The sequence below is a fragment of the Abramis brama genome, assembly GCF_963993115.1.
Source record: "Abramis brama genome assembly, chromosome: 6".
NCBI classification, from domain to species: Eukaryota; Metazoa; Chordata; class Actinopteri; order Cypriniformes; family Leuciscidae; genus Abramis; species Abramis brama.
In genome coordinates this window covers 22,243,214-22,270,894 of record NC_139968.1, presented here as the reverse complement: position 1 = coordinate 22,270,894, position 27,681 = coordinate 22,243,214, and the positions used below count along the sequence as shown (strand labels likewise).

At 37.2% G+C, this 27,681-nt stretch overlaps 2 protein-coding genes across 5 annotated transcripts in view; both read left to right on the top strand.

The window, feature by feature from the left end:
• rabgap1l (RAB GTPase activating protein 1-like) overlaps positions 1 to 27,681 on the top strand; it is a 94,655-nt gene that overhangs the window by 7,629 nt on the left and 59,345 nt on the right. For all 3 annotated transcript variants that reach the window (XM_084116557.1, XM_084116559.1, XM_084116558.1), the window contains exons 5-13: positions 25 to 199; positions 284 to 444; positions 643 to 753; positions 1,445 to 1,511; positions 2,386 to 2,488; positions 5,716 to 5,882; positions 7,746 to 7,872; positions 14,450 to 14,543; positions 14,681 to 14,831. In XM_084116557.1, the coding sequence (XP_083972683.1) occupies positions 25 to 199; positions 284 to 444; positions 643 to 753; positions 1,445 to 1,511; positions 2,386 to 2,488; positions 5,716 to 5,882; positions 7,746 to 7,872; positions 14,450 to 14,543; positions 14,681 to 14,831 (1,156 nt within the window). The remainder of the gene's footprint in view (positions 1 to 24; positions 200 to 283; positions 445 to 642; positions 754 to 1,444; positions 1,512 to 2,385; positions 2,489 to 5,715; positions 5,883 to 7,745; positions 7,873 to 14,449; positions 14,544 to 14,680; positions 14,832 to 27,681) is intronic.
• gpr52 (G protein-coupled receptor 52) lies at positions 20,798 to 25,982 on the top strand. Of its 2 annotated transcripts, none has more exons than XM_084116564.1 (2): positions 20,798 to 22,032; positions 22,569 to 25,982. In XM_084116564.1, the coding sequence occupies exon 2, from the start codon at positions 23,036 to 23,038 to the stop codon at positions 24,146 to 24,148; it is 1,113 nt and encodes a 370-aa protein (XP_083972690.1). In that variant the 5' UTR covers positions 20,798 to 22,032; positions 22,569 to 23,035; the 3' UTR covers positions 24,149 to 25,982. The 2 variants fall into 2 exon arrangements, with proteins under 2 accessions (XP_083972690.1, XP_083972689.1); XM_084116563.1 differs by having other exon boundaries at positions 20,798 to 22,479.

Sequence of the window (27,681 nt, the reverse complement as noted above, 5' to 3'; positions counted from 1 at the left end):
TTTTTATGTTTCTAATCACTCTAGGATCGTCGACCAGGCCACAGGAACAGAAATCGCATCTTTTCCCATCTATAAGGTGTTGTTCTGCGCACGAGGACACGAGGGATCTGACGAGAGCGACTGCTTTTCCTTCACTGAGAGCTACCGCAGCTCGGAGGACTTTCAAATCCACGTCTTCTCCTGCCACATCAAAGAGGCCGTGAGTTCAGTAATGTTTAATGTTCAAAGAGTCAGTCTTGAAATGTAGAAATCAACTAAGCTCAACCTCCTTTTCCTTATTTAGGTTAGTCGCATCCTCTATAGCTTCTCAACGGCCTTCAAGCGATCTTCAAAAGCTGCCACAGACATGCGAGACTCAGTGTTGCCACTTTCACCCGATAGCGACGTTTTCACCTTCACCGTTTCTCTAGAAGTGAGAGAAGATGACGGCAAAGGAAACTTCAGGTCTGTCATTACCCACTTCTGGAGAAGCTTCAGTTCTGCCTACGTCTTGCTCTTTGTGTGTTTTTTTTTACTGTTGCTATGCTATTCGTGAACTGTTGAATTATTTTGTTTTGGTTTGTATTGTTTTTTATCAAAATAGAAGTGTAATCTTCTGTCTCTTACTTTTGCTTTCCCTCTCTCTTGCTCTATATCTTGCAGTCCAGTTCCCAAAGACAGAGATAAATATTACTTCAAGCTGCGGCAGGGTGTACATAAAAAAGTGTCTGTTACTGTCCAGCAGATGTCCAACCAGGAGCTCGTAATAGAGAGGTGGGTTCTGGGATGTGGCCACCAGAGTTCAGAAATTCTGATGTTTTGCCATTTCCTTTTATTTTGCTTTATAATGACTGCCAGGGCCTTGCCTTTAAAGAAAATGAAAAAGGCATATGATTTACAAAAAATTGAAACTGAAAGTGGTAGGACACATGAAAGTGTTTTTTTTTTTTTTTTTTTATAATAGGCAATAGGTTAGGCTGTAGTTTGTCACATTTTATATATATATATATATATATATATATATATATATATATATATATATATATATATATATATATATATATATATATATATATATATATATATATAATTTAAATATTTATATACAAATATATCATTTTCTTTAAGATTTTTTTGCAATATATCTAAATTGAAATGATATATATATACACACACACATACACACACACATTGACATGTATAAGTGTGATTCATTGTGAAACCACTAGATGTTGCTCTAGTTACAGTAGAGACAACCCTCTTCACTTTGAGACTTGCAATGAAAATGAGCCCATCACAAATGTTGCCACACCTCACAGTGACATCAGTTCCTGTCTGATAAAACTAACGCTTCTATTTCACATAGTGTATCACTTAATGAAAGAAGTTTCAAATCACAATGTCAAAATGTCATGTAATAAATAATACTCTTCCTCACAATCAAAACAATTTACTTGCTGTCCAGGTGCTTTGGGATGCTGCTGAGTCCTGGTCAGAAAGTTCGTAACAGCGACATGCACCTCCTCGACATGGTGAGACACATTTCTGGAGTTTTCCCCCAGTATTCTCGCAATGTGACTGCTCGGGGTTCAGCTGTTATAGCTGTCCCTCAGGCTCAATATTAAATGTTAACCTTTCTGTTGCCAATTTTAGAAACACTTAATGGAAATATGAGCTTTTTTATTATTCATTAAAAACATAATTTTACAAAGGCCCTTGAGCAAGTTAAGCAATGGCGATTTGCACATCAAGACTAAAAACAATTAGCAGTTCAATCACGCGTAATTGGGTTCACAGGGATTCCTGAATCAAACATCCTACAAGGCTTAATGTCATACGTTTCCTCAAGAAGCCTGTTGCCATCTGGATGGTTTAGACAAATGTCATCAATTGATACTTTGCCCAAAAGTGTCTATATTAGAGCCATCAATAGATCAAAAATAATCATGATGAATCCCCCCCCCTTTTTTTTTTGATTCGTTAATGCTATTAATCACAAATCTGCTTTTTCCTTTTAATGTATACTGCATGCTGTTTCAGTTCCCCTTCTAAAGAAACAAACCAATTATGTATAAAAAAGATGTCTTATTAATGCTGTAGCAGGTGTTTTTTATTGATTGTGTGTCATATTTGTGGAGTTTAAATGATATTCAATGAAATTCTGCCTTGCAAAGACTGCAAATGACTCATATGGGTTTGATTTATAGATATTTAATTGGCCATTAAAAAAATCTGTCTCCTTAATTTCCTTCAACCAGTTTTTAGAAATCACACTCAAATGAATAAACGCTTGTCCAATTAGATAAATGAATTTGCTATCTTAAATTTACCACCGTTAAACTTATTTAATGAATCTTTAGTCATTATGGAAGTAGCTTGATCATTTTTGTGTGGTTGTGTTTGAAGGAGTCTATGGGCAAGAGTGCCGATGGGAAGGCGTATGTGATCACTGGCACCTGGAATCCGAACACTCCGGCTTTCCAGCCACTGAACGAGGACACGCCGAAAGGTGAAAGCTAATACACAATCCTTTGAAACCATGAAACTCTTTCACTTCTCAAGTGTCTCTAGTTCTTTTCATTGCACATCAAGCTGTGGCCATGTTTACAGGTTTCACAGAAATTCACACTCTTTCCTGACATCTTTTGTTTCCTTCTCACATTACTTGCAAGCCAAACAGTTTTCAACACTTTGAGCATGTTGAGTTTCTGTTCCAGCAGCTTTTCTTATCATGGACAAAATGTGTGCCTGACCGCAATATAGTTTGAATTCATATTCATATCAATTTGGCTTGAACTAGAGGTTGACTAATACGGGTTTCATTAATGGATCATTATTACCAATATGTAGATAATTATATAAATTTAGAAATAAATTTAATATTACAGTTATTAATGTTTGTCTGTGTGTGTCTATGTATGTTTAATTTTATATAATAAAAATTTTGTATATTAACTTTCTAAATTTTTTAAAGTATAATTATTTAACAGACCGTTTTCAATATGTTAATTTAAATGGAGTTGTGTCCTGCTTACAGAGAATTAATTGTGGGGTTCCGCAAGGCTCCGTTTTGGGCCCCAAGTTATTTTTGTTATATATAAACGATATTTGTAAAGTATCGGATGTTTTTAATTTTATTCTCTTCGCGGATGATACAACAATTTATTGTTCTGGCTCAAATCTTATAGAGCTTGTTGGTGGAAGAGAGAGAATTATATAAACTAAAGAACTGGTTTGATTTGAATAAATTGTCACTAAATTTAAATAAAACGAAATTTATGGTATTTAGTAATAAAGAGATAAATAATGAGATCAGGATCACTATTAACGAAAATGAAATAGAAAGAGTAAATCATATAAAATTTCTTGGAGTAATTATTGATTGTAAAATGACATAGAAACCGCATATTTTAAACGTTCAAAAGAAAGTATCAAAAACGATTGCAATTTTGTATAAGTTGCAATATATTTTGAACAAAAATGCATTACATTTACTTTATAGTTCATTTGTTACACCATACCTAACGTATGGTATCGAAATATGGGGAAATACATATAAAACTAGAACCAATCCAATTTTCCTATTACAAAAGAAGGTTATCAGATTAATTAATTATGCACCTTACAATTCACCAAGTAATTCACTGTTTCTTCAAAAATGTGGAAGTTTTATGACTTAGTCGATTTGTATACGGCAAAGTTTATTTACCAAGTTAAACATAATAAAATTCCTAAATGCTTGCAAATATTGTTTACCCAGCGAGAAAGTAATTATAAACTCAGAGGACTATGTATATTTAATAAACCACAAGTACATTCTACATCAAGAGAACACTGTTTATCAAATAAAGGAGTTAAATTATGGAATAGTTGCTGTTAAAACAAGCCACGTCTCTTTTTCAGTTTAAAAATATTTACAAGAGAATAACAATGGAAAAATATTCAACAGAATGAAAATTAATTAAATAGGCTTGCTTCTGGTGTGGACAATGGTTCACTAATGTGTTAATTTTATGAACAGATGTTGTCATTAATGTGCTGCATTTATGATTCTAAAGTTAAGGGCAGGCACAATAAGCTTTAGCTTCTGCCTGCACCTGGTCATCTATTGTGTTTTATGTTTCGAATGATTTGTTTGAATGATCTGTAAATGACCAAACCGAAATAAACGAAATAAATGAAATATAACTCTAAATTACAGAATATAATATGTGTGTTAAACATACATTTTTATATATATATATATATATATATATATATATATATATATATATATATATATATATATATATATATATAATTTAATGTATTTCATTAATACATTTTATATTAATACCATATACAATTTAATTATAGTAAATTAAATATACATATACATAAAGGTTATTTTTATTTATTGACAAATTATTGTTTAATTTTATATAATTTATATTGTTTAATTAAAAATTATAAAAATAATTTATAAATGCTAATGTTTAATTTTGTACAATTTAAGTAATGAAATATAAGAATATATAATTCAATTTTATATAAATATATTTAAAGTATAAACTTTTGAATATACATTATGTATAGCATTTATTTATATAAATACCATATACATTTTTTGATTGCAGTGTATGAAATGTGCATAAACTTTAATATATATATATATATATATATATATATATATATATATATATATATATATATATATATATATATATATATATATATATATATAAAATAACTTTTTATTTATTTATTTAATTATAATATTTAAATATTCATTGACAATGCTGTTTGTAAATTTAATGACAAGAAAACATATGAATTAAAAAATAAATAAATGTCAGGATGACTGAGTGGTCCAACTTGGAAACAGGAAGCAGTAATGGCCTCTTTATTTAATGACTCAAATGACTAGAGTACCTGTAATCCTCATCATAGTATACTGTATGTATAGTTGATGTGGTATGAGGCCAAACTGGATGCAGTGGAACTGCAGCTTTAATGTTCTGTTGTGAAATTATATGGAATTTACTTAGAAATTAAATTCCAATCTGGTTGATTCAGATAGCCACCTCAGTTTTAATAACGTTTAATTCAGCGACCTGAATGAACTGAGTTTGTCATTTCAAGTCTACACTTTATTACACTCTCAGTAAAACATTCCACGGACCTCGTTGTGGTTTTAAGTCTCAATCGAGACCCACCACAGGTCTTCTATCATTTACCTTCCCATCTTTCTCACCACCACCTTTTCTGACCTGACTCTATCGTAATTGGAATCTATTTTCAGCGATTCCCTCATAAATCTGTAGCTATTGTCGTTCTTGTTTCCTGTTAATTGAAATAATAAAAACCCTTTAGTCTGAAACAGGCTGGTTTTCACTGATTTGTGGTTTGTTTCTATCAGCGGTCTGGTTTGTTTCGTAATTATAGGGCTCACCTGAGAGAGAATAGCAGTTCCCAGAACGCCACACTTGCCTGGAGATATATAACCTGAGTTTTAGAAATTGTACTTTTTTGCTGTATGTCTGATTCGACTCTTAGTTTCAGATTAAAGGAGATGAAACGTTACGTGACTGAAACTTGCAAGAATATGCAATGGGAAAATAATGTGGGCGGGGCTTGGTTTGATCTGTTTGAATTTGATTGGATGATGAAAAGTGGGTTTGTGATATTACTGGTTAATATTTTCCCTGCCCACATCAAGGCAGTTTCGTCTTTAACTGTGAACATTTCCTCCTGCAGATAAGCAGGTTTACATGACGGTGGCAGTGGACCTGGTGGTGACCGAGGTTGTAGAACCTGTTCGGTTCCTCATGGAGGCGCTAGTGCGGATCTATCCGGCTAATGAGAGGTTCTGGTATTTCAGCAGGAAGGCCTTCTCTGAAACGTTTTACCTCAAGCTCAGACAGGTACACTCCTAAACCCCACACACACACACACACACACACACACACACACACACACACACACACACACACACACACACACACACACACACACACACACACACACACACACACACACACACACACACACACACACACACACACAACATTTACATATTATTTATAGATGCATCTCTACTGAGTTCTCAACTCAAGTGTTTTACACATAAATATTTTGATGAATTTTTGGTTAAAATTTGTTTATTTTATTGTTGTCATTACAATTAAAGGTGATGACATTGATTAAATAATTGGTAAAATGAAAGCAAAAAGAATAAAAAATACCCCCCTTAAATTTTATTATAATTTTTTTAAGCAATTAGTTTTTTTTACTATTGTCATGACAATTAAAGGTGATAATATTTAATGAAATAAAAAAAATTGGTGATTAAAGGTGTATCATTTAAAAAAAAAAAAACTTACTCTGAAGCTGGTACCTTGATAATTTATTTCTTATTCTTCTTTATTTCATTATAATTAATTACATTAATCAGTGAAATAAAAGGTGTATAATTTTTTTTTTTTACAAATAATTTCTCTTAAACAAGGTGTCATCTCTTAAGATAAAAAATAATATATCAATATCTATATTGGTGAAATAAAAGGTGTATATAAATAAATAAATAAATAAATATATATATATATATATATATATATATATATATATATATATATATATATATATATATATATATATATATATATATATATATATATATACACACACATACACATACACATATCTTTTATTGTTATGAAAATAATGTGGTGGTGCCAAAAGTCTTTTTGTTATTAGGGTTTTAAAATCAAATTTCTTATTTTCAGGGGTTGAAATATGACCTGGAAACAATTTTGACAGGCTTTGTAAGATTCACCCATTTCTCGCAAAGCCTGTGAACCGCCTATGAACAGTCCTAGACTGTGATATACTGGCTGCACAGATTGGAGAACAAACCTTGAGGAAGGAAGTGAGCTTTTGTGAAGGGTGAATAGGGGCAGTAACTCCTGGAAGCTGTGAAGCGGCAAATGGAGGCTTTGTATAATTCGTAGCTTAATAAGAGGCCCGGCGCTCATTATCATGCTCAAGTAATTAGAGCTTGCAGCCTGCATCTCTGCCTGATTGCCTCCGTAGCTATCTTATCGCTGAGAGAAAGAATGCCTGGGCTGTAGTTAAAAGCTAATTAAAAGATAATATTATGGCGTTAGCGATAGACCCAGCCCATTCTACACGTTATTTTATTATTCCTTATTTGTTTACGCTGCTCATTAGGTGCGAGGAATTAGCGTATAATTATTCTGGCTGTAAACATCATTCTTTGCCTGTAGTACAGTTCCACTTTGCAATTAAAAATGGAAACGACGGTTTACATAAGAGCCACATGGCGCGAGGGAAGCAGTGTCAATAGAAATGTTTGTAAGAGTTACTTGAAGCGGAGTAGTACGGGTGTAATCTCTGCAAAACTCCTTTTCTATCGCCACTTGTTTTAATTGTGTGTAATTATGTATTTGTCGTTTCCCCTGAAGCAGTAGAGAAGGTGAAGCTAACTTTGAATGCTACGCTCTCGCTGCACGCTTGCCTCTTAAAGGAACAGCTAATCTATAAATGAAAATCCCTACTTTATAATATTTCATTTATATAATATTTACACACTATTATTTCTATAATTTATTGTGGAGATATATATATATATATATATATATATATATATATATATATATATATATATATATATATATATACATACACACACACACACACACACACACACACACACATATATTTATACATATTTATATATAGCATGTTTTTGCTCTATATGTTTGTAGGGCACGGGGAAGGGCAGCCAGGGAGATGCCATGTATGAAGTGGTCAGCCTGCAGAAACACACAGAATGTGTGGCTGGAACTCGTGGCCTCCTGCAATCTTCCACGGAGGAAGAGGAACCAGAGGAAGGTATGTCACCGTCTAGTTTATCAGAGTGCTTTTCTGTGTTTTATGTTTGTTGCCATTTTGAGGCCTCCATTTTGAGGTGAACTCCTTTAAAGGAACCCTACACTTTTGTAGTCTGCTGAAGTCCACTTACAATGTTAGTCATTTAAATTTATTAGACCATTTTCCACACTATCTCTCACTATCAAAATGGACATTTCTTAGTTTTTTACAGAATTATTATACTTTTTAATACTATTGGATCGGATTGTGATTGAACCTTGATACCTTATAGTAATTTCATTTCCACGAGAGTTTTCAGACTTCCAGTCCAGTCTCACAAATACAGGGGAAAATGACCATTTCTAAACTTATTCAGACGGCTGTTCGGAGTGAGAGGGAGCGGACTTATGTGTGTACATGCGGACGTAAAAAGAACAGATTGCCTTGGCGGCAAAGCTTTAGCAGGTCCATTTGTTTTGCTATTTTTTTATTTTTATATGTCAATGCTAACACATTAAGTGAATGATATCATCCGTCCAGATTTCCTCCCCCACCAAATTTTAACATGATCAACATTCGCGCCCCTTACTTTTTCCTGCCTGCGGTTTGGCAGCATGAATCCATCGCCAGCTTTAATTTAGTCTCGGCCCGTAGCTCGAGGTGAAGTGTATCAGCCGTCTGTCTTTTTCGCCAAGCGGAGACGGCTTGTGTTTTTGACAGGGTGCCACAAGCCGGAGATGTGAAACCCTGGCGTCTTTCAAGTGGTTATCAGCGCCCATTTCAGAAGAATGGATTCCAATTTGGTTAAGTGGTATTGGCTCTCGGTCTCTGTGTGTCATCTGACCACCTGGAACTGGCCGCGTTTTCTTTTTTCTTCTGTTGTCTTGGGTTCTGCTCAATTGGTCTTTTCACACAACATGGAATAATGATTACATGGGTTTGAGTAGCATGTTAAATATCACTTATAGGGCTGTTCTGCACTATTTACCACCTAATGTCCGTGAACAGTGCGATAGTTGCATATTTTAAATGTTTATTTGCGGTGCTCTCCGCTTGCTAGGTGTCCATTATGGGATAAATGCTGTCTGAATATTCCTAGAACGATTTGTATAGTATACTTGGAGCTGAGAAGAATGCAAGACTGCTTATGTAATATAAGTAAAGTTGAAGGTTGCCAGATTTGGAGATTGTTTGTGTTTTAGAAAGCATAAATACTGGGACTCCATATGTTGGCAAAACAGAGCTGGAGTAAAATGCGAATATGTCTTGTTGCAGATAGATTTCCATAGGCTAAGCAAATTCTTTTTCCACATTGTCAGGTCACATATTTGATAACATGAAGGATGTAGTTGAACTCATTCCTACTCATTAGTAGGAACTAATTGAACTCTTGTAACTCATATATCATTTGAAAAATATATGAACATTTAAAGAGAACGTATATGTATCCAGAGTAAATTTTGGCACACTTTTTATTTTATTTATTATTTTGTCAACGACTAGCTGACTAATAGAGTCGCATTTGTATGATCAGGCCGGTTTTACCCAATTGACTGGCAGTTAAAAACTATTTGAACAGTGGAACAGAATGCACAAGTATTTTTTTTTTAAAGTGTCTTCAACCTTGCACTGAAAAAAAATATTTTTTCTGCTTGTTCAAATTGCTTACTTAAAATGAGCTTAAGCAACACAATTGCTATACATTTTGTCCTAACTTAATTTGATTGTGTTCAATCTCCTTAAATATATGTAACATTTAAGTTTACTTAATCCGTTTGTGTTGGATTACATGAATGATTTGTGTTGCATTAACTGAAACTGGGCGGTGCTTGTTAGTTCCCAGCATGCTTTGCATATGGTTGAATTAAGAGAGAATAAATGTTAAAATTAAGTGTTAATGTGTTTAATGTTCAATTACATTGGAGTTATTAGAACCATTTAAATTACAGTGGGTTACCATTGTGGAGAAGAGTGGAGCATTTTGTTAGGCTGTGGACTGATTCAATTACTTTTAACTGCTTTGGCTGAAAGATGTAAATCTTAGCATTTAAGACACTAATATGTGCTACTGCTTGCAAATAGCTAGCTATAGTCTATTAATTCAATTGTGTGTCACTAAAATAAATGAAATTTTAATGGATGAATGAATATATAAATATGAATACCTGAATCATGTCAGGGAGCCTTTAAAAATTCACTTTGAGACAACTTAAATGGGTCGTTTAAAATGACTTCATTCCATGATGTTGAAATTACATGAAAAAATTATGTTTGTTTAACATAACCCAGTTATGTGGAACCTGTTGACATAAAAAAGTTAATTAAAGCCAACATATAATTTTTTTGAGTGTGCATTCTCGAAAGCAAAAAATTGTGGTAGAAAACAAAAAAACAAAGATGCTAGTGTGTGTTTGTATGTATGTATATATATTTATATAAACATACATGCATGTATATTAATGGCCACTTGACCAATGCCAACTTTGTATTTATTTATTTATTTTTTCATTTTTATAATCAATATGTGCCAGTGCTAAAGCATTCTGGGTGGTCCCTAAGGTGGTTTGTTAAAATCCATAACCCAGAGTATGAGCACTATTGATAAAATTGATTGAAATGGTCACAGATATATTGTCATGCATAAATTCTTTACCACCAAAATATTTTCCACCTGCTATTGCATTTAATCAATCGCAACGTCTTTTGCATAGCTTCTCTCTTCTTTTGCAAAATAAATGAAATGAGCGAAAGATTTATTTTTATTCAGCCATTTATTTTTATTCATCTATTGATTTGTGCAATTTATTCTGGTCTGTACAAGAAAGTCTTTGTTGTTTTTGTAAGTGTTCGTCCTCGCCATCTTTCTCTACCATTTTTGAGCTCTATTGGGGAGCCAGATGGAAAAGTAGATTCATCCGCCCACATCTGCTACCGAACCGCCATTTCACCTTGCGACAGAGGCTCTGCTCAAGGCTGGTCTGTCTTTCTCTCCCTTTCGCTCTCTCTCTCTTTCTCACTCTCTCCCTATCTCTATCTCTCTCACTTCTTGCAACGTTGCCAAGGTACTTGTGCAGTAAATGTAAAAAGAAGCCCTTTAAAAGCATTTCAAAAGAAACCACTGTGTTCCAGACCTCACATCGGGGATTGTAAAATGTACAGCATTTGAGGCTCTTGCTGGAGGTCGTGAACATTGTAAATGGGCTCAAAAAGCAGTGCCTTGCGAGTCCTTTATTCGGTGACCCATAAATTCATCCCTGCTTTGAGCACTACAACTGTTTTTGTTTTTTATTCGAAGATCTTTACATTAAAACTCGCTGCTTCTTGCCATAATTACCATGTTTAATCACAGCTCTCCCAGTGTTTTTGGTCTTACATAGTTGTCACCACCAGATGCATTGCCATTCATTCCCTCTGCAAACATCTTTACGGGCGGCCATTTTGCGGACACAGACCTTGAGATATGGGCAGAGAGTCTGCTGGTCGGCTCTTAATGACCTTTGCAGACATTAAGTCCAAGACATTTTCTTTATCACCTCAAGGCGTGACAGTAATCTTGGCACTCCGAGGCCCTGACTAATGCAGGTGTGTACGGCGTATAACTCAACTCGGTCTTGTGGATGCTGCAAGGACGATTCTGTAATTTGTAAGTCGTGCAGCATCCTAACATGTCCGAAAGGTGTCATTCGAAGTGATTCCAAGCAAGGAGTTGAAGAGTGATGTTTGCCTAAAACATACATATCTTGTACCTTGAGACTCACCAAAGGGTCACGACTTGAGCTTAACCGAAAGTAGACTTCCCTAGTCCTCGTTTCGCTCCGGCAAGTGGACCGTCTGTGTAATGTAGTTTCAGACTGCATCCGAAATACTTCCCTAATATATGAAACCGTATGTGAAAATAGTATGTCCTAATTCACAGTGCTCATAAAAGAGTAAGCAAAAAGTACGGATGACTTGCTACTTCCACTGAGATTCTGAAGTGTGCATACGATGGGCACTTTACTATCCCATGAGGCCACGGGAGGGGATTTGTGAATGGAAGCGAAGCAATGCAATTGACGCTAGTAGGTCACATGATAATGACATGTCCGAATTACATTCATACCATAGAACATACTTTTTTTTTTTAACTGTCACAAAGTAATTACTTATTTCAAAACTTATTTTACTTAATCAGAACTTATTCATACCTAGAGAGTATGCGATTTTGGATGCAGCCTTTGTAATCAGTACAATACCGTCCGGACTGATTTTAGCGCTTGAAAAGAAAGGTCTACTGAACGCTGAAAGGCTTGCACGTTTAACTGTGCACGAGATGGAAAATTAAGTATACCTGAGCTTTTAGTTCTTAATAATGGTTGGTTACATTTGAAGGGATATTTCACCGCTGGAAAGATGAATGTGTATTTAAATTGGGTCATTTATGTAGTAGAAATGTGAAGTTGGTGCCTTCTAGACTGAGAAAAGCCAGAAAATGTATTTTTGGCTCATGTGGATGAAAGACAACAACTCCCAGAATACACTTGCTTCGCTGCCCTACGAGGCCACTCCCAAGCCACGCCTACCGGTTACAGAGGGCAGTATCGGAAGAAATGATACAACTAGGCTACTAGATGACTCGAAACTGAAAAGACGCCGTTTTATCGTGAGATCCCCCTATGGGCGGGTTGAAAATATGCGGAACGAGCTCCTACTACTGGCTGTAGTCTCTAGCCTCTAAAATTATGATTTTTGCGTCATCGGAGGTTTTTTTCCAGACACACAATACAGAAATCTCTTGTCTCAGGGGGACATGAGGGAGGGAAGCACGGTCATTCGAAAATACTACTGGGTTTCTACTGATACAAAGCTTAATGAAGTATCGGTGAAGTATCCATTTAAAGGTCCCGTTCTTCGTGATCCCATGTTTCAAACTTTAGTTAGTGTGTAATGTTGCTGTTAGAGCATAAATAATATCTGTAAAATTATAAAGCTCAAAGTTCAATGCCAAGCGAGATATTTTATTTAACAGAAGTCGCCTACATCGAACGGCCCGTTTGGACTACATCCCTCTACTTCCTTCTTTAATGACGTCACTAGAACCGTTTTTTGACTAACCTCCGCCCACAGGAATGCTCCCTCAACTCTACCGAAATTCGTTTATGTACTTGCGCACTTCTTATAACTTACTGTGTTTACTCAGCTCTTACGGTGATTTTCTGAAGTAAAACTGACGCTTCATCTTTTGTGTGATGTACAATAAACTTTATTAAACTCATCAGTAACTTATATGTTTGATCATCATTCAGACAGCAGACTTGTAGGCTATTAATAAATAATGGATACATACAAGCAGATGACAAATACGTTATAATAACCGTAATTAAACTACTAAACTATACCTGTTTCATCTCTATACAGCACTCTGACTCTGTAGGCATTATTGTCCGACTCGAAATGAACACCGTTACTGAGAGTTTCTGATATTATCATCATTCCGTGAGATGATATTGTCCTGAGAGACTGAGCGCGAGCTCATGAAGCTCCGCCCACTGGGTCATCCAGCAGCAGCTTATTTGCATTTAAAGGGCACACACTAAAACAGCGCGTTTTTCTGTGCCCCAAAAAATGACAATTTAAACATGCTGTAAAAAATGATCTGTTGGGTATTTTGAGCTGAAACTTCACATACACACTCTGGGGACATCAGAGACTTATTTTACATCTTGTGAAAAGGGGCATAATACGGGACCTTTAAGTATCTCTCTCAAAGCGTGGCGGCAGAATGTGGCCATAAGTGATGAAACCAGTTTGTTTGTTTTAGTTTTAAGGTGCAGTCACATTCCCCCATGGCGAAATCCAGTCGTTTCAATTGGAATCCACGCGATCTGGAATTTTGCGAAAATTTTTCCCAAGCTGATTTAGCAACTGGTTCAAGTTGGTCACGTAAAGTCTTGTTAACAAACAGAAAGCTGATTGGTTTCAAAGTGACTTTTGTTTGAGTGGTGTTTCATACAGCACTACCCTATTGTCAATGAATGGATCTTTTTTGCCCACAAAATTTTCCGAAAATATCCTGAAAATGTTGCTAATGTGACCTCACCTTTTAGTCATAGTTTTTGTTTTTTGAAAACAATATATTTCCTTTATTAATATGTTTAGTAACTGCCTTCAGATTTTAGTCAGTGGAAATATTTAAGTTGATTGATTAAAGTCCAAAATGAGCCCATGTATTTTATCATTTAAACTTATCATCTAACAAAACAAGTACACTATTGTAAGAGTATTGTGAATTATTTATGCTTTAGTTCACTGTCTATGATTTACTAGTGCGTAACTTTGTTCAAGTTCTCTTATGCATATTATTACACAATATTATGTTTATGTTGTCTACATATCTTATTAATCTCATTAATAAGTTCATTAACCCTCAGGCAAAGCGCTTTAGTTTACCGTTACATATCGAATCGATCCACAACTAATCTTGTGGTGTTATTTTTTTTAATTGTTATATTTCTGTCTACAGTATGTTTTAATTAAAACATGTTGTGCATTTTTCATCTCGTAATTATTGGCAAAACAAAACGGTAACAAACATTTGTCTTTGTCCCCCGCTGTACAGATAGCGACAGTGAGATCTATAGTGGGACAGGAGACGTATCAAAGGACTGTCCCGAGATGATTCTGGAGTCCTGGGCAGGGATCCTCAAGAGATGGTGAGACTTTTGGCTTGACTTAAAACATTTAAGTTTGTAGTATGGCCAGATTTGGAGTGCACAGTCCATATTGAACACAACTGCAGAAAACAAACTCCATTGTGCTGCATTGACACCGTCTATCTTCCACCTGTCAGGCAAGGAAACCTGTTGGTGCGACCAAAGGGTCTGTCTGCTCTGGTGAAGCCTGGGATCCCGGAGGCCTTACGAGCTGAAGTATGGCAGCTCCTGTCTGGCTGCCACAACGATCAAGCTTTGCTAGAGCAATACCGCATCCTCATCACCAAGGTAAGAGTGGGCAACCATTACAGCTGTTTTTTTGTTTTCGAAAAGTCCATTTTTATCCAACTAGCATACATGCTTTCTCAACAATGCAGTCGCAAATCCACATTTAGGGTCTTTTTATTTTTTTCATCATTGCTATTTTAGTAAATTTAGCTAACACTCAACAGCAAAGTGTACCATGGGAGGTTGTACGCATTGGTTGGTTTTGAAGTGAAATTGAAAATTGCTTTGGACCTGCTTTGGTCTTTCAAAGTGCTTTCGGCGAGGAAAGTCTGAAGAACTGCGTTTTCAAGGGTGAAATTGATGATCTTTACTTGCTAGTTTCCGTTTTGTCAGCGGGATGAGCCTTTGTAGTATAGCAGGCTGTTTATTTACAAAACATATTTTCTACCCATATAGATGCTTCGCTCAGATGTTCTGATTATCTGGGAGAGGACTGTGCTTTTTTGCAAGCTACAGATTTTTTACATGTTTGAAAAGCTATTTCTTTAATGTTGTTTTTGTGGTCAGACTGGTTCTCATGCCAAGCATGGTCAGTGACTGGAACGTTCCCACACTGAACCAACAGCTGTAGACTCAGTCCGAAATGTGGATTAGAGTTGGATTGTGGTTTTAGCCACTAAATGTTTTCAGTAATCCAGCTCAGCTCTGATGCTTGTTATTCTCCACTTTTGTTTATTTGTTAGTTTATTTTTATTTATTTAAATAATGAAGATTAGTAAAATAAAGTCACCATGAAATGTAATATTGAGGTCTACATTTTTTCTTGTTTGATAAGCCGTATATACGGCACAATAGGGAAGAAAAAGCTATCGCAACTTCTGTTTAATGCCGACTTTTATAAATGTACATTGACTAATCACGATGCACATCATATATTTACCTTTTACTTTGAGTGGAGAGATGGATGGGGAGATGGATAGATGGGGAGAGAGAGAGAGAGGAATGGAGAGATGAATTGATTATTATTAGTAAAAACAAATGATAAAATTGTGGTGTGCCAGGTGGTAATTTTATCAGCAAACAAAAAAACACTCCTTCAGGTCGTTTTCTGAAGCCCAAGCAGGTTTTTTTGCATTCAGCAGCTAGAGCAATTCTACTTTCAAGCCTCTGATTTCCTTGGATTTGTTTCCAAATTGACTAAAATTAATGTCAAAAGACAAAATGCATTTCGAGCAGTGTAATGACGGTGACCAGAGGTCAGCTCGAGGTGAGGATACTCCAGAACAATCCTGCATGACCTCATTCTGACCTGCCACAATCCATTTACTGTTTGGTCAATGGTAGAAGACCCCCCCCCCAGCCATAACCCCAACGCTCACCATGGCTTTTCGCATGCAACTCTTCATATAAACCCCCATGGCGTCAAGTTTTATTTTAATACTGCATCAACAACAACATTGTAGAGAGCAAAATGCTCCTTTGTATGCTGATGGAGATATTTTTTGGTTAACTTGGGTTTTTCTTTATGTGCAAGCTAATAATCATTGCTTTTGGAGCAACTCCTGAAATACAGCACAATAATCAATGCCAGGCAATGAGAATGATGATGAGCAGGCGCCATAAAATACCTCAGCAGTGCAAGAGTATCGAATGGTGTGTGGGTGAAGTCAAAGAATGAATGAAAAAACAGAAAAGGAAGAGCGAGTGGAAAGATTTTGCCATGTAGCGCAAATCCCACAGTTTCTCCCGCAGCCGTTCCAGTCTGGCCTTTAACCATACACTGTACTGACTTGGGCGTTATGGGGCATGGAGAGTGTAATTGAATCATTCATTTAATTTTATGTATTCTTCACTGCAGGCCATGTCTATATAACTGTTGTGGTGCTATTTCCGTCTATCTACTTTTGGTAGGCTTTCCCCAGCAAATACTGATATATGTGATTTTAATTGCATTTGTAAGTGATTAATTGCAAATGTCATTGAATTGAATTTGAAATGAATTGCTTTTGAAATTACCATTTGAGGGAGTTTGGAGTTCAGTGCTTGGTGTTTCGTCTATCTTGTCTAATGCTTTTTTTTCCCTCATCAAAAACATGATCCTATTCTTTCTAACCTGTCTGTAATGGTGTCTGACCATTCAGTGTTTTAACACTGTCTTGAGTGTGCATTGTCTTTGCTGTGGATCAATGAAAATGCAACCCGTGTGGTGTTTCCAAGAGCGTGAAACTGACATTTCCACAACCTTTACTTCTCTGATGCATGAGGGATTTACCAAAGGTGCTATTCTCTTGAGTCAGGCAAAAAAAAAGCTTGAATCTGACAATTTTGTTTTATTTACAGACAAGAAAATAAACTCTTGATGACATTATTGGAAATAAATATTCATACTCTTCCTTAAAAGAAGACTTAATTTTATTTTATTCAAAATATGCACTTGTCTTAATGATTCTACAGTCTACAAGATTTATTTGTTCTGTATGATACTTTTAAGAAATTAAGTGTTTTACTTATTTAATCACTTACAATTTGAAGAGGCATGTGAAAGCACAATGGTAAGTCATTGTACTCAGCTGAGGCACACGGATCCTTAGGCTGGAGTAAATTGTTTGATTACAAGATTGTAACGGAGCATGAAACATCCCGACTGTCTCATGCCAAGAAGGATCCTTTCAGCCATTTAGACAAATCGCTGGGCTGTGTCCAGCATTTCGCATTAATATGAATTTTTCATCAAGACTATGTTGTACCACCTTCTATTTCAAATGGCTCGTGGGATTGATTATGTAGTCTTCACAAGCCTCCTTAAGTAGATTACAGTCTTTATGGAGCATGTAATGAAATCTTTGATGGAGGATCATTTCAATACAATATTTTTTGCATATTCTGGAATTGCAAGAATAGTTTTTGTTTGTTGAGTGCGGGTGGTTTTGTGTTGTCTAGTTTGAAAAAAATCCCAGACTTAACGTTGAATGAAAGACCTCAGGGAGGTCAAATTTTTTTATTTGGAAAATGTATAAATGTAGCTATATGATTTCCTATCACAAAGATAAAGGACCATTCACATTTACCCTTGCTTAACTCGAAATCCAGTCATTTCAGTAGGAATCCACACGATTAAGAGTTTCACTCGAATGCGAAAAAGTTCACCACGCAGGTTTCGCTGATATTCAATTTGGTCGTGTGAATTCGCCGCACTGACCAATAGAAAGCTGCTTTGTTTGAAAGTTACTTCTGTATTTGCTATGCTTCATACATCGCTATGCTATGGACAGAAATCCGAAACTTCGCTAATGTGACTGCACCTTATTTTTAATCGCAAGCCATCTTTGCCTGATCGTTCAATGCAAGTCTATGGGATTACAATTTTTTACAGTGTACTCAACGATTGGCCTTTGGACCAGCAAGTGAGCTGCCATTTTCCCAGTATATGAGATGTTTGAGACTTGCCCACAATGCCATCCCAGTTTCCTCCGACCAGCTGCCCCTCCCTCACAATAGACCCCTGTTCCCAGCACAGCCCGACATGTATCTTAATGCAGTCTACATCTAGTGACTGAGCTGCCATTCACTCTGGACTATAAGGCTTCTATTAGTGGCCTCATCATACGCCCGTTCCACCTCCCTGAGAATCAATAACCCTCAAACAACATCATTTCATTCTCGCAACGACACGCCAGTCGCCAATGAGAAAGCATTTTGGGTTTGTTTTTACACATGCCTCGCTTTATGGCACTGTAATGTTGTAATGGAATTTGGCCCCTATCTGCACTGTAGAGTAGATGGGGTAGGCCCCCCTCATAGCGTGTGTTATCAGACTGTGTCGCCGGGGTCAGTTCATTGCTGACACAGAAATGACAGTTTGCATTACTGAGAGACATACTTCATGCACTCGTCTCCTCTGGTCATGTGTGCAAAGGTTTGAATCACTGCATGCCTCCGGACTGACTGCCAGTTGTTTGTTCAACATTTTAAACATGAAAACTTTTTAATGCGACTATGATGTGATTTATAAGGCGCAAGTGAACTTTTCGTGTCAGGTTTATGGTGATATTTTTATGTCTGTTTACAGATTTTTACATCTGTAGCAAAAATCTTTTTTTGTCTAAAAACAACATGAAACGGCGTTCGAAGCATATACATATATTTTTATTTATATGCAGGTTTATTTCAGTTTCCAGTTTACAGGAGGTTATTTTTAAACTTTATTTTATTCATTCAGATTGATTGTATTGTGTATATTTTGAATTGGCTTTTATTTGTCATTTTTCATTTTAATTTGAGTTTTTTTTAAATATAATTTTGTGCTTTTGTCATTTTTATTGGTTTTTGTTTTTATACTTATTTTTATATTTTTATTTCAGTGTAAAAAGTTTTTGAAATTTTTGTACTTAAGTTAAAATTATACATATTTTATTACTGTTAGTTCCCAAAGAAACATTTACAGTTTAACTTTTTAAGTCTTAGTTTTTATATAATATTTATTTCATATTATTAAATCTATATTTTAATTAAGAAAAAAATATTTTAAGATTGTTTTAGTTATTAATAACATCACTGGAAAAGTGGACCATTATATTATTGGTGAAAAGTTTTATTCTCCACTCATGCGGGTGAAAAAGGCTTTTCAGAGAAAGCTGTCATAATTTAAAAAACCCATTAATTGTGGACACTAAGACCAGGGGCATTTATTAAAATTAAATTATGATGTAAAGTGTCCAGTTTGATTTCATTACCATTGCCGTAAATTATGCCAAATCAAGTCCAGCTGTCATAGTGACCTGTACTTGTTCAGCCAGTGCGGTGATGAGAGCCAGCGTGCCCTTCCTGTCCCTGTACAGTCAGAGTCACTTGGATCAAAAGCTCAGGCACCAACAGATGAAGAGGATTATGGTCATTGTTTTCTCTAGCCTTTTCTCTTCCTTTGTGATTAATCATTTACACAGGCTGCCACTTTTGTTCAGTAGTATCTTGTTCCACAAGTTATGGATCACTGTATTTATCAATTTTGCCGCCATTAATTTGAACTAAAATCATTTTAAATAATAACCAGGACTATTTTTGTTGAGTAAAAACAACAAAGCTCAGTTGTAAATCTTTAACATTAACTACATAATTGTCATTAGCTGCGTTTCCATTACTCTTCAAATTGCGCTAATTAAAATTGTGAATTGAAAATGCGGCCAATGGAAACCATGTCAATTTCGCACATGTATCGTAAAAAAGTTTTTATGCTGGCATGAGGTGGTTTTTCAGGCAATTCGATAAAGGAATATTTAGCAAAACTACAATGGAAGGTTTTTTTTTTTCTTTTTCTTTTTCTCGCATTTACAGGTCACCTGGCGTCATTCCTCACATGATCATTCTTTACAGAAGGCGCGGTATGTTTGGACAGAAGACGAGACGAGTTATTTATTAAAATCATAAGACAAAAGAATTATGGGAATACTGAATTCTAAACAACAAAGAAATGGCACAATTTATCAAGACCTCGAAGCAGATAGCAGGGGGAAACACCCAGAAACATCTCATACGTGGCCGTTCTTAAGTATTAAGGGGCTTTCATTGCCATTTAAGCTTGGATAATACGCCTATGTCTCCTTCGATTAAAAATAATGTCTAGTCCGGTGGCTACTATATAAGTAAACCTACTAACATCCGTTGCCATGATTTTTGGAATAGTTTTAGTCGCATAGCATCGGTTAATGGAAACACCGTCATTTTGCAATAGTTTATTATCGACATTACAAATTTGCGCAAAACTTTTGCAATATTTTCTAAATGGAAACCTGGTCATTGTCAATTATAAGCAACCATTTAGTAATTTAGGTTTAATGAATATGGAACCCTGTTTCCGCTTCCGCAACTCCCATTGAGATGAATAGGGATGCTAAAGGATTGCTTTCTCTGGGAATTATAGACATCATTGAGTGCAGTCTGTAAGGACAAAGTTGCGTAAGTGTTGTCTATTTATTTTCATTTTTCCAGCCACGATTTTTTGTCATCACATTCAGTTCAGGACTGCAAGCTCACAACTCTGCTAGAATATGAAATTGTTTTGCCACGGGGCTTGAACATTTAGCAGCAGTGCAGCTGTGCAGGAAACATTGGCTGTCATTCTCGTAATCCCTTTGTATTTTATGAGCTCCTCTTGTTGTAGTTATGTCTAGCAAACTTGTCAGTAAATCTGCTGAAGATCTGAATTTGTGATTGTGTTAGAGAAGACTCGGGCGATGATATCCTTCCAGGGGAATGAAATCCCCCCCCCCTCCCAGAGTCTCATAATTTGTTTGTTGCACCATGTCAGCTGCTGTGAGGGAGGGTCCTGGCTAACTGAAATGCCTGGCAACTGTAACCAAGGGGCAGGCATTGCTGCGCTTGGGCACTGGTCTGTGTAAGTGACTTGAAGCAGGAAGGAAAATGAGAACGAGGGATAATAAAACAGGGAGCTGTAGGAGATAAAAAGGGAGAGATGGAAGTCTGTGATTATTTTTGAATGGGGAAACCTCTTCAGGGTGTGCAGGAAGAGGAGGATAATGAGAAAAGGGGGAGAACATTGGAAAGATAGAAAGAGAGAGAGCAGTGTGCTGTGAGGTGTTGTGTGAGAAAGAAGACCTCAGGTGCCGTCAAAAGGGGAGGGAGGAGAGTTGGAGAGATGGTGAGAGGGGAAAGGAGGGAGGGAGCAAATGTGATCGAGAGGCACAGTGGAAGAGAGAGCGAGACTGCGAAGGGGGAGAGGAGAGCCACTGTGAGCCACTCAGCATCTCTGAGCACCAGCAGTGAGGGGCTGCTCTCTCTTCATCGGCTCATTTCTGCTTTGCCGCACGGTTTGGAATAGATCTGTTCAAATTCTTACTGTTCTTACCTTTTTACTGGCCTCAATTTTGAATTATTTATTTCAAAGTGCGTTTTGCACTCCGTGCACTCGGCGGGAACTGCTGTCAACCTGCTTTGCCTCGCAGATCGCAGAGAGCTGACAAGGACAGGAACGGTACGCAGATTTTCCACTTTTGTTAAAGGACTGAGTGTTTCAAAGGAGACTTTCTTACGGAATGTGCAGGGTCGCAAGTTGGTGAAGAGATGACGAGGTCTACCTCAGAAAGAAAAAAGCTGGGCATGTACAACTAATCAGATGCAGAGACTGGCATGCCATGTGATGTGCACAGCTTTGAACGGAACAGTGGATGGAAACTGAGAACATGTGGAATGCAGACAGGATGCCCAGAGCATGCTGTCCTGACGCTATCTGAGGAGACATCTTCATGTAAGCAGCTATATACCTCTTTCGGAAAACACAGGTCTCCCCTTTTTTTAACGTGCCCTGCTTTTATCCGATATGCATGGTAAAGTTCATGAAAAGTAATTGGATTGGGAGCAAAGAAGACCAAAGCCTTCGCTGTGGCCCCCCAGAACCTGATCTTGAAATTTTGATTAGTTCCGTTTTGCCTCGCTCAGACTCCTGCAGGCTATGAGCAGCGCTCTGTGCAGTGATAGCTCTGGCAACTCTCATATGCTGCTGTCCTGTGTTTGTCTAGAGTGTCTGTGTTTTCATTCGGACTATAGAAAGGGGGTCGATTCAGTGGCCAAGAGGTGCCTATTCCAGAAGCAAAACATGGTGCATGTTATTGTTCTGTGACAAACTAATATGATTGGAATTTTTTTGAGACATTTGCAATTCTTGAAATAGAAGTTTTGTGGGACTCAGGAGTAGGTATGACCCAAGAACTTTCTTGATATTTTTTTGTTACATTTATCTTATAATATGCTTAATCCTTCTTATATTGTCTTCACTGGTCACAGGAAACCGTTTGATCTTCATTTCCTTATCCAACAATCCTGCACATTTTACCCTTAAGAGGACAGCTTAAGGAATTGGTTGACTTCATTGCAGTGCTGTGGACAATTTTGCCATCTGGCCTTCAGCACAGACATGCAACCCTTTTGTGATTGTTCCTGTTTCCAGCAGCCTTAGTTTGTGGAGGAAATATCTCTGTCTGACAATTACTGAACTGCTCCCAAGCATGACTGATTTCAGAGGAGCGCTGGGCACCTTTTTTTCTTCTCCTTACGGACTATATTGATTTTTGCCAATGCTCATTTCATTGAGATCCAGCCATGTGAAAGATCGAGGTAAAGGGGAAAAGACAGAAGATTGAGTTCTGCTGGAAGAGATTACTGAGAAGGCACAGACACAGGATCACTTTGCAGGCCATCTGCACTGCATTTAGGACAACGGAACCTTATCCAAGTGGACAAGGTCCGAGACAATGAACCGGTCGGGGCTGATCGAACCGGTCCCCACTGCGAACGGCAGCCTTGGCAGTCAATTTAGCGTGTCCCTAAACCACTCCTGCCCCTTAAGCTGGGCACAGAATAAGGCTGTGGAGGCTTGCGTCTTAGAGACTGCGGTCATTGTGTTGCTGACTGTACTCATCATCGCCGGGAATTTGACTGTGATCTTTGTGTTTCATTGTGCCCCATTGTTACACCACTACACCACCAGCTACTTCATCCAGACTATGGCGTATGCGGATCTGTTGGTGGGGCTAAGTTGCTTGGTTCCCACCCTTTCGCTGCTCCATTACCCAGCTGGTATCCAAGAACCAATCACCTGTCAGGTGTTCAGCTACGTCATCTCTGTGCTCAAGAGTGTTTCAATGGCTTGTTTGGCTTGCATTAGCATGGACCGCTATCTGGCTATTACCAAACCCCTCTCCTACAACCAACTGGTAACACCCTGCCGTCTTCGCTGCTGCATTATACTCATATGGATCTACTCTTGCATGGTGTTTCTCCCTTCTTTTTTTGGCTGGGGTAAGCCGGGGTACCATGGGGATATCTTTGAATGGTGTGCCCACTCTTGGCCAACATCTGCTCTCTTCACTGGCTTTGTTGTTTGCCTGCTGTACGCCCCTGCAGCCCTAGTAGTCTGTTTCACCTACTTCCACATCTTCCGCATCTGCCAGCAGCACAATCGAGAGATCAGAGAGCGTCGAGCACGCTTTCCCAGTCAGGAGATGGAAACTGCCGAAGGCGGCAACCAAGCAGGTCATGGGCCAGACCGACGGTATGCTATGGTGCTTTTTCGCATCACCAGTGTCTTCTACATGTTGTGGCTCCCCTACATTTTCTATTTCCTCCTGGAGAGCTCCCATGTGCTGGACAGTCCTGCCCTTTCCTTTGTGACCACCTGGTTAGCAATTAGCAACAGCTTCTGCAACTGCGTCATTTATAGCCTTTCCAACAGTGTATTCCGGCTGGGGATGCGTAGACTCTCGCAGACGCTCTGCTCCTCCTGCTCTTTCAGCCCCTGCACTCATGATGACAAGGACTTTAGCGAGCCAAAGCCGAGGAAGAGAGCCAACTCCTGCTCCATCTGAAGATCTGCAGAGGGTTGCTTGGATCAGTCTTAAGCTCCTAAATGCTGTTGCAAAGGATTTGGCCCAGATTTTAATGTAATTGTGACTTGTATTGAAACTTGGTAGCCTCTTATACAGAGATTATGAAGAAACTCCACAGTGAGGATGAAGTTGTCTAGTAGTCATGTGATCTACATTTCTTGTAAATATTAAGATGACACCTGCCTTGGTCCTCTAAATACCATTGAATGGTCACGGGCCACAACCTGTTTGACAATAGAGATATGCAGTTTAGAGCGTTTGGGAGCAAAATATTAACAAGACAAAGCCAAGGGGTGGGTTCAAAGCTCTTGCTTGTGCTAGCTCTTTCTAAATATCGAGCACACTTTTTAGGCACATTACCCATGTTGCTGGTTTGGTTGTTTTGATATTTGTTGAGTTTTGTGTAGCAGCTGTAACTATAAAAACAGTTGCTTTTCAAAAGAATGAGAGCTTAAAGACCTTGTTAACTAGTTAATTTTAGCAAAGGTCTTCTCCTAGTGGCTTTTATGGTACAGTGTGTCTTGAATCTAAAATAAACACAGGCAAATCATGTCAAAAGCGATGTAGCAAAGGACAAACAGCTTGGTCTGTCTTTATTTTTTCAAACTCTTCTTTCTAGATCTGATCTTTTTGTAGGAAATCTTGAAATACCACATGCGCACAATATCAACAAATGCCTGGAATAGTTGTGGACTGTAGTTTAGATCCCCAGTGGTGTAAAGCCTTAGCTGTTTGTAATTAGACCTATTTGCCTGCAGTGACCCTTTGAGAAACATGCAACTCAGCATGTTTTATTTTTTAATTTATCTTTTTGCCAGATCAGCTTTAACTTAACTTGACATTCACATTACCTTGAGCCAAGGTTTTTTTTTCACTCACTTTAATGTATGAATGTCCAAAACATTTTTTTTTTGTCTTAAGTCTATTGATTCATTTTTCATTCAATATTTTTCGTACGTTCTTACAGTTATCTCTCTTTCTAATAGATATGTTAAGTAATTTTCTTTTAAGAGTATCAAATGGGTGATGGGAGAATTTAATTGTTTTTCACATTCAGATGCAAGTACATTTTAGAGCATACACAAATTGTGTTGTTTTGTTTTTACATTATTCTGTTTTGTAAGATTATTTTATACATTCCAATTCCAATTTTATTTTAAATTCCAATTCTTTTCCGCACAGTTATGTGGCTGTCTCTGAAGCATAATACTTACTGTCATATTGGTTTCTGCAATGAATAATGGTGGTTTAATAAAAAAATTGCTCCTGTTTTTTTTGTGTGTGCATATTTCAGTTTGTTTATGCCTGTAAACATTTATTTGCTGGTTGATGTTACAGCCCTGTACTTGCTAAACTTCCCAGCTCTAAAAAAAAAACAATACAACTAGGCTAGTTGATGTGCAGTAGATGAAATGAAGAAAAGAAAAATATAATAAGAATAGAAATTAAATGGTGAGGGTGTTATTTTTTAATTAAAAACTTAGAGTAAATTGACTATTTATTTATTTTTCAACATCCAATGGATGTGAAACTGATGAACTAGCAGTATATTCCTGTATTTATTTTGCTGATGAACCTATGATGTCTCTGTCCAATTTTTTTCTGATTATGAAACAAAAGAATAAAAATACAATATATATATATTTTTTTAGTTCAGAGATTTTGTTTTTGTTTTTTTGTGAGGCACTTTGGTTTTGCTGTCGCTGCCAGTACAATAAACTTGAACAGTGAACACTGATTTGCGATGACTGCATCTTTTGGCTGTAGTTAATCTGGATTTCACGTCAATAAAATGAAATTTTATCACTTCTCATTCTCTTCTCATTCTCATTTCTCTCTAATGCACAACTTTCTTGATTTCAGCATGGTAAAGATCCTGATTCCTTCTACATCTCAACGTATGTCGACCAACTGTGTAATGTTTCCAGAGCTGTCCGTAGAGGCTGGTCAGAGTTTAAGTTGCCCATGTCCTCTAAGGCTTCAGGGCAAACCGATCCCAGCGCAGCGGCCCCAGACTGCACACACAGCAGGGCTGGCACTCGGCGGCTGCCTCTAAAAAGGTTACAGCTCCCTTCAGAAGGGAAATTACACATGTGCAGTTAGAGCGAGGGGGAAAATGAAGTGACCTTTTTGAAATCTAATGAGCACATCAAATGTTTCCATGATCATGGGAGGCTTTGGACCTTGGCACCAGCATGAATAAAACATGAGTGCTCTCAGCGGTCACTAACAGTACGTCTCATTCCACTTGCTTACACTTGTTATGTGACCTTAAATTGCGTACAACATGCTTCTTGTATCTTTATTGTTACTCAACCCAAATACCTTTTCCTCTTTTGATTTGAAGTGACAATTTCATATCTGTGGATACCAGGCTGAGGTCTCATTTAAAAGCAGTGTCACTATTGCTGTGGGAGATTTGAGAGCCTAGCGCATCTTAATGGCCGTGTGAATCGATGTTTGGCCGGCACAGTTGCTCCGGGGCACTGGCCTTTGCCGACATTGAAGGTAATGTATGCCTTGTCACAGACGCTGACAAAAAAAGGCTTGTTTTTTGGCAAATGTGTTGTTTCAGGTCTTTTTGTAGCTTTATTTTTGGCTTGACACAAAACAGAAGACTGTTATAAGAGTGGCATTTTTTTGTACTGTTGCTTAGTTTCCATTCTTTGCTGTCAGCTTACACAACAGTTGTTTTGAAATGTATTTAATTCTAGCACATTTATGGTAAAATACATTTTCTTGCAGCTAATGCTGTAAATTATATATACTCCTACGCTGAATGAGTTGTATGTTCATTTGTGCAAATTGGACTACACTGCTCATGCTCAGTGTGTGCAGCCTGCGAGAAAAGACACCGTTCGTCGCAATATTTTATTGTACACACACTTTTCATCTTGTATTCAGTTTATCTGATTGATCCAGAAAATGCCTCCATTGAGAAAATATGCAATTGTTCAAATTTAAGAATCAATATTGAGATTGTTCAAATGAAGATGCAAATAATTTGATATTTTTATGCAGCCCTAGAAATAATGTGTACTTCCATACCAATGCAATTTGTGCACCTATTTGAAATGAGGCAGGAGCACAAGTTGGTTTGGTGTTGTGTGGTTCTTCATGTTTCAGGGTCTCATTAGGGCTCCTCTCTTTTCGAGACTCTTGCTGATGCAGCCTGCACAAGAAAGCCTAATGTCAGCGAGATGCTGGCGCAGGTTGAGCTGAGGATAACAGTGCTGGACCCTGTAATGTATTTTTAGACTGCACACGGTCATGCTTCTGTCATGCCCCTGACCTTTTTTATTGTACTTTTAGAAGAAGCTTTGAGGTTAGGTGCTAAAAGCAAAACAGGCTTTATATTATCCTCATGATGTGCAAAAGTGCTAAGCAAATATTTACAAAATGCTATACGCTGTTCCTTTTTGTGTTTAGCGTGTTACTTTTAAGACTTTGTGTCTTGGCAAACATATATATATATATAAAAAAAAAAATATATATATACATATATTTTACTA

Excerpts from the sequence above, each read along its gene's own strand:
- gpr52 (XM_084116564.1), top strand. The coding sequence starts at position 23,036 with ATGAACCGGTCGGGGCTGATCGAACCGGTCCCCACTGCGAACGGCAGC.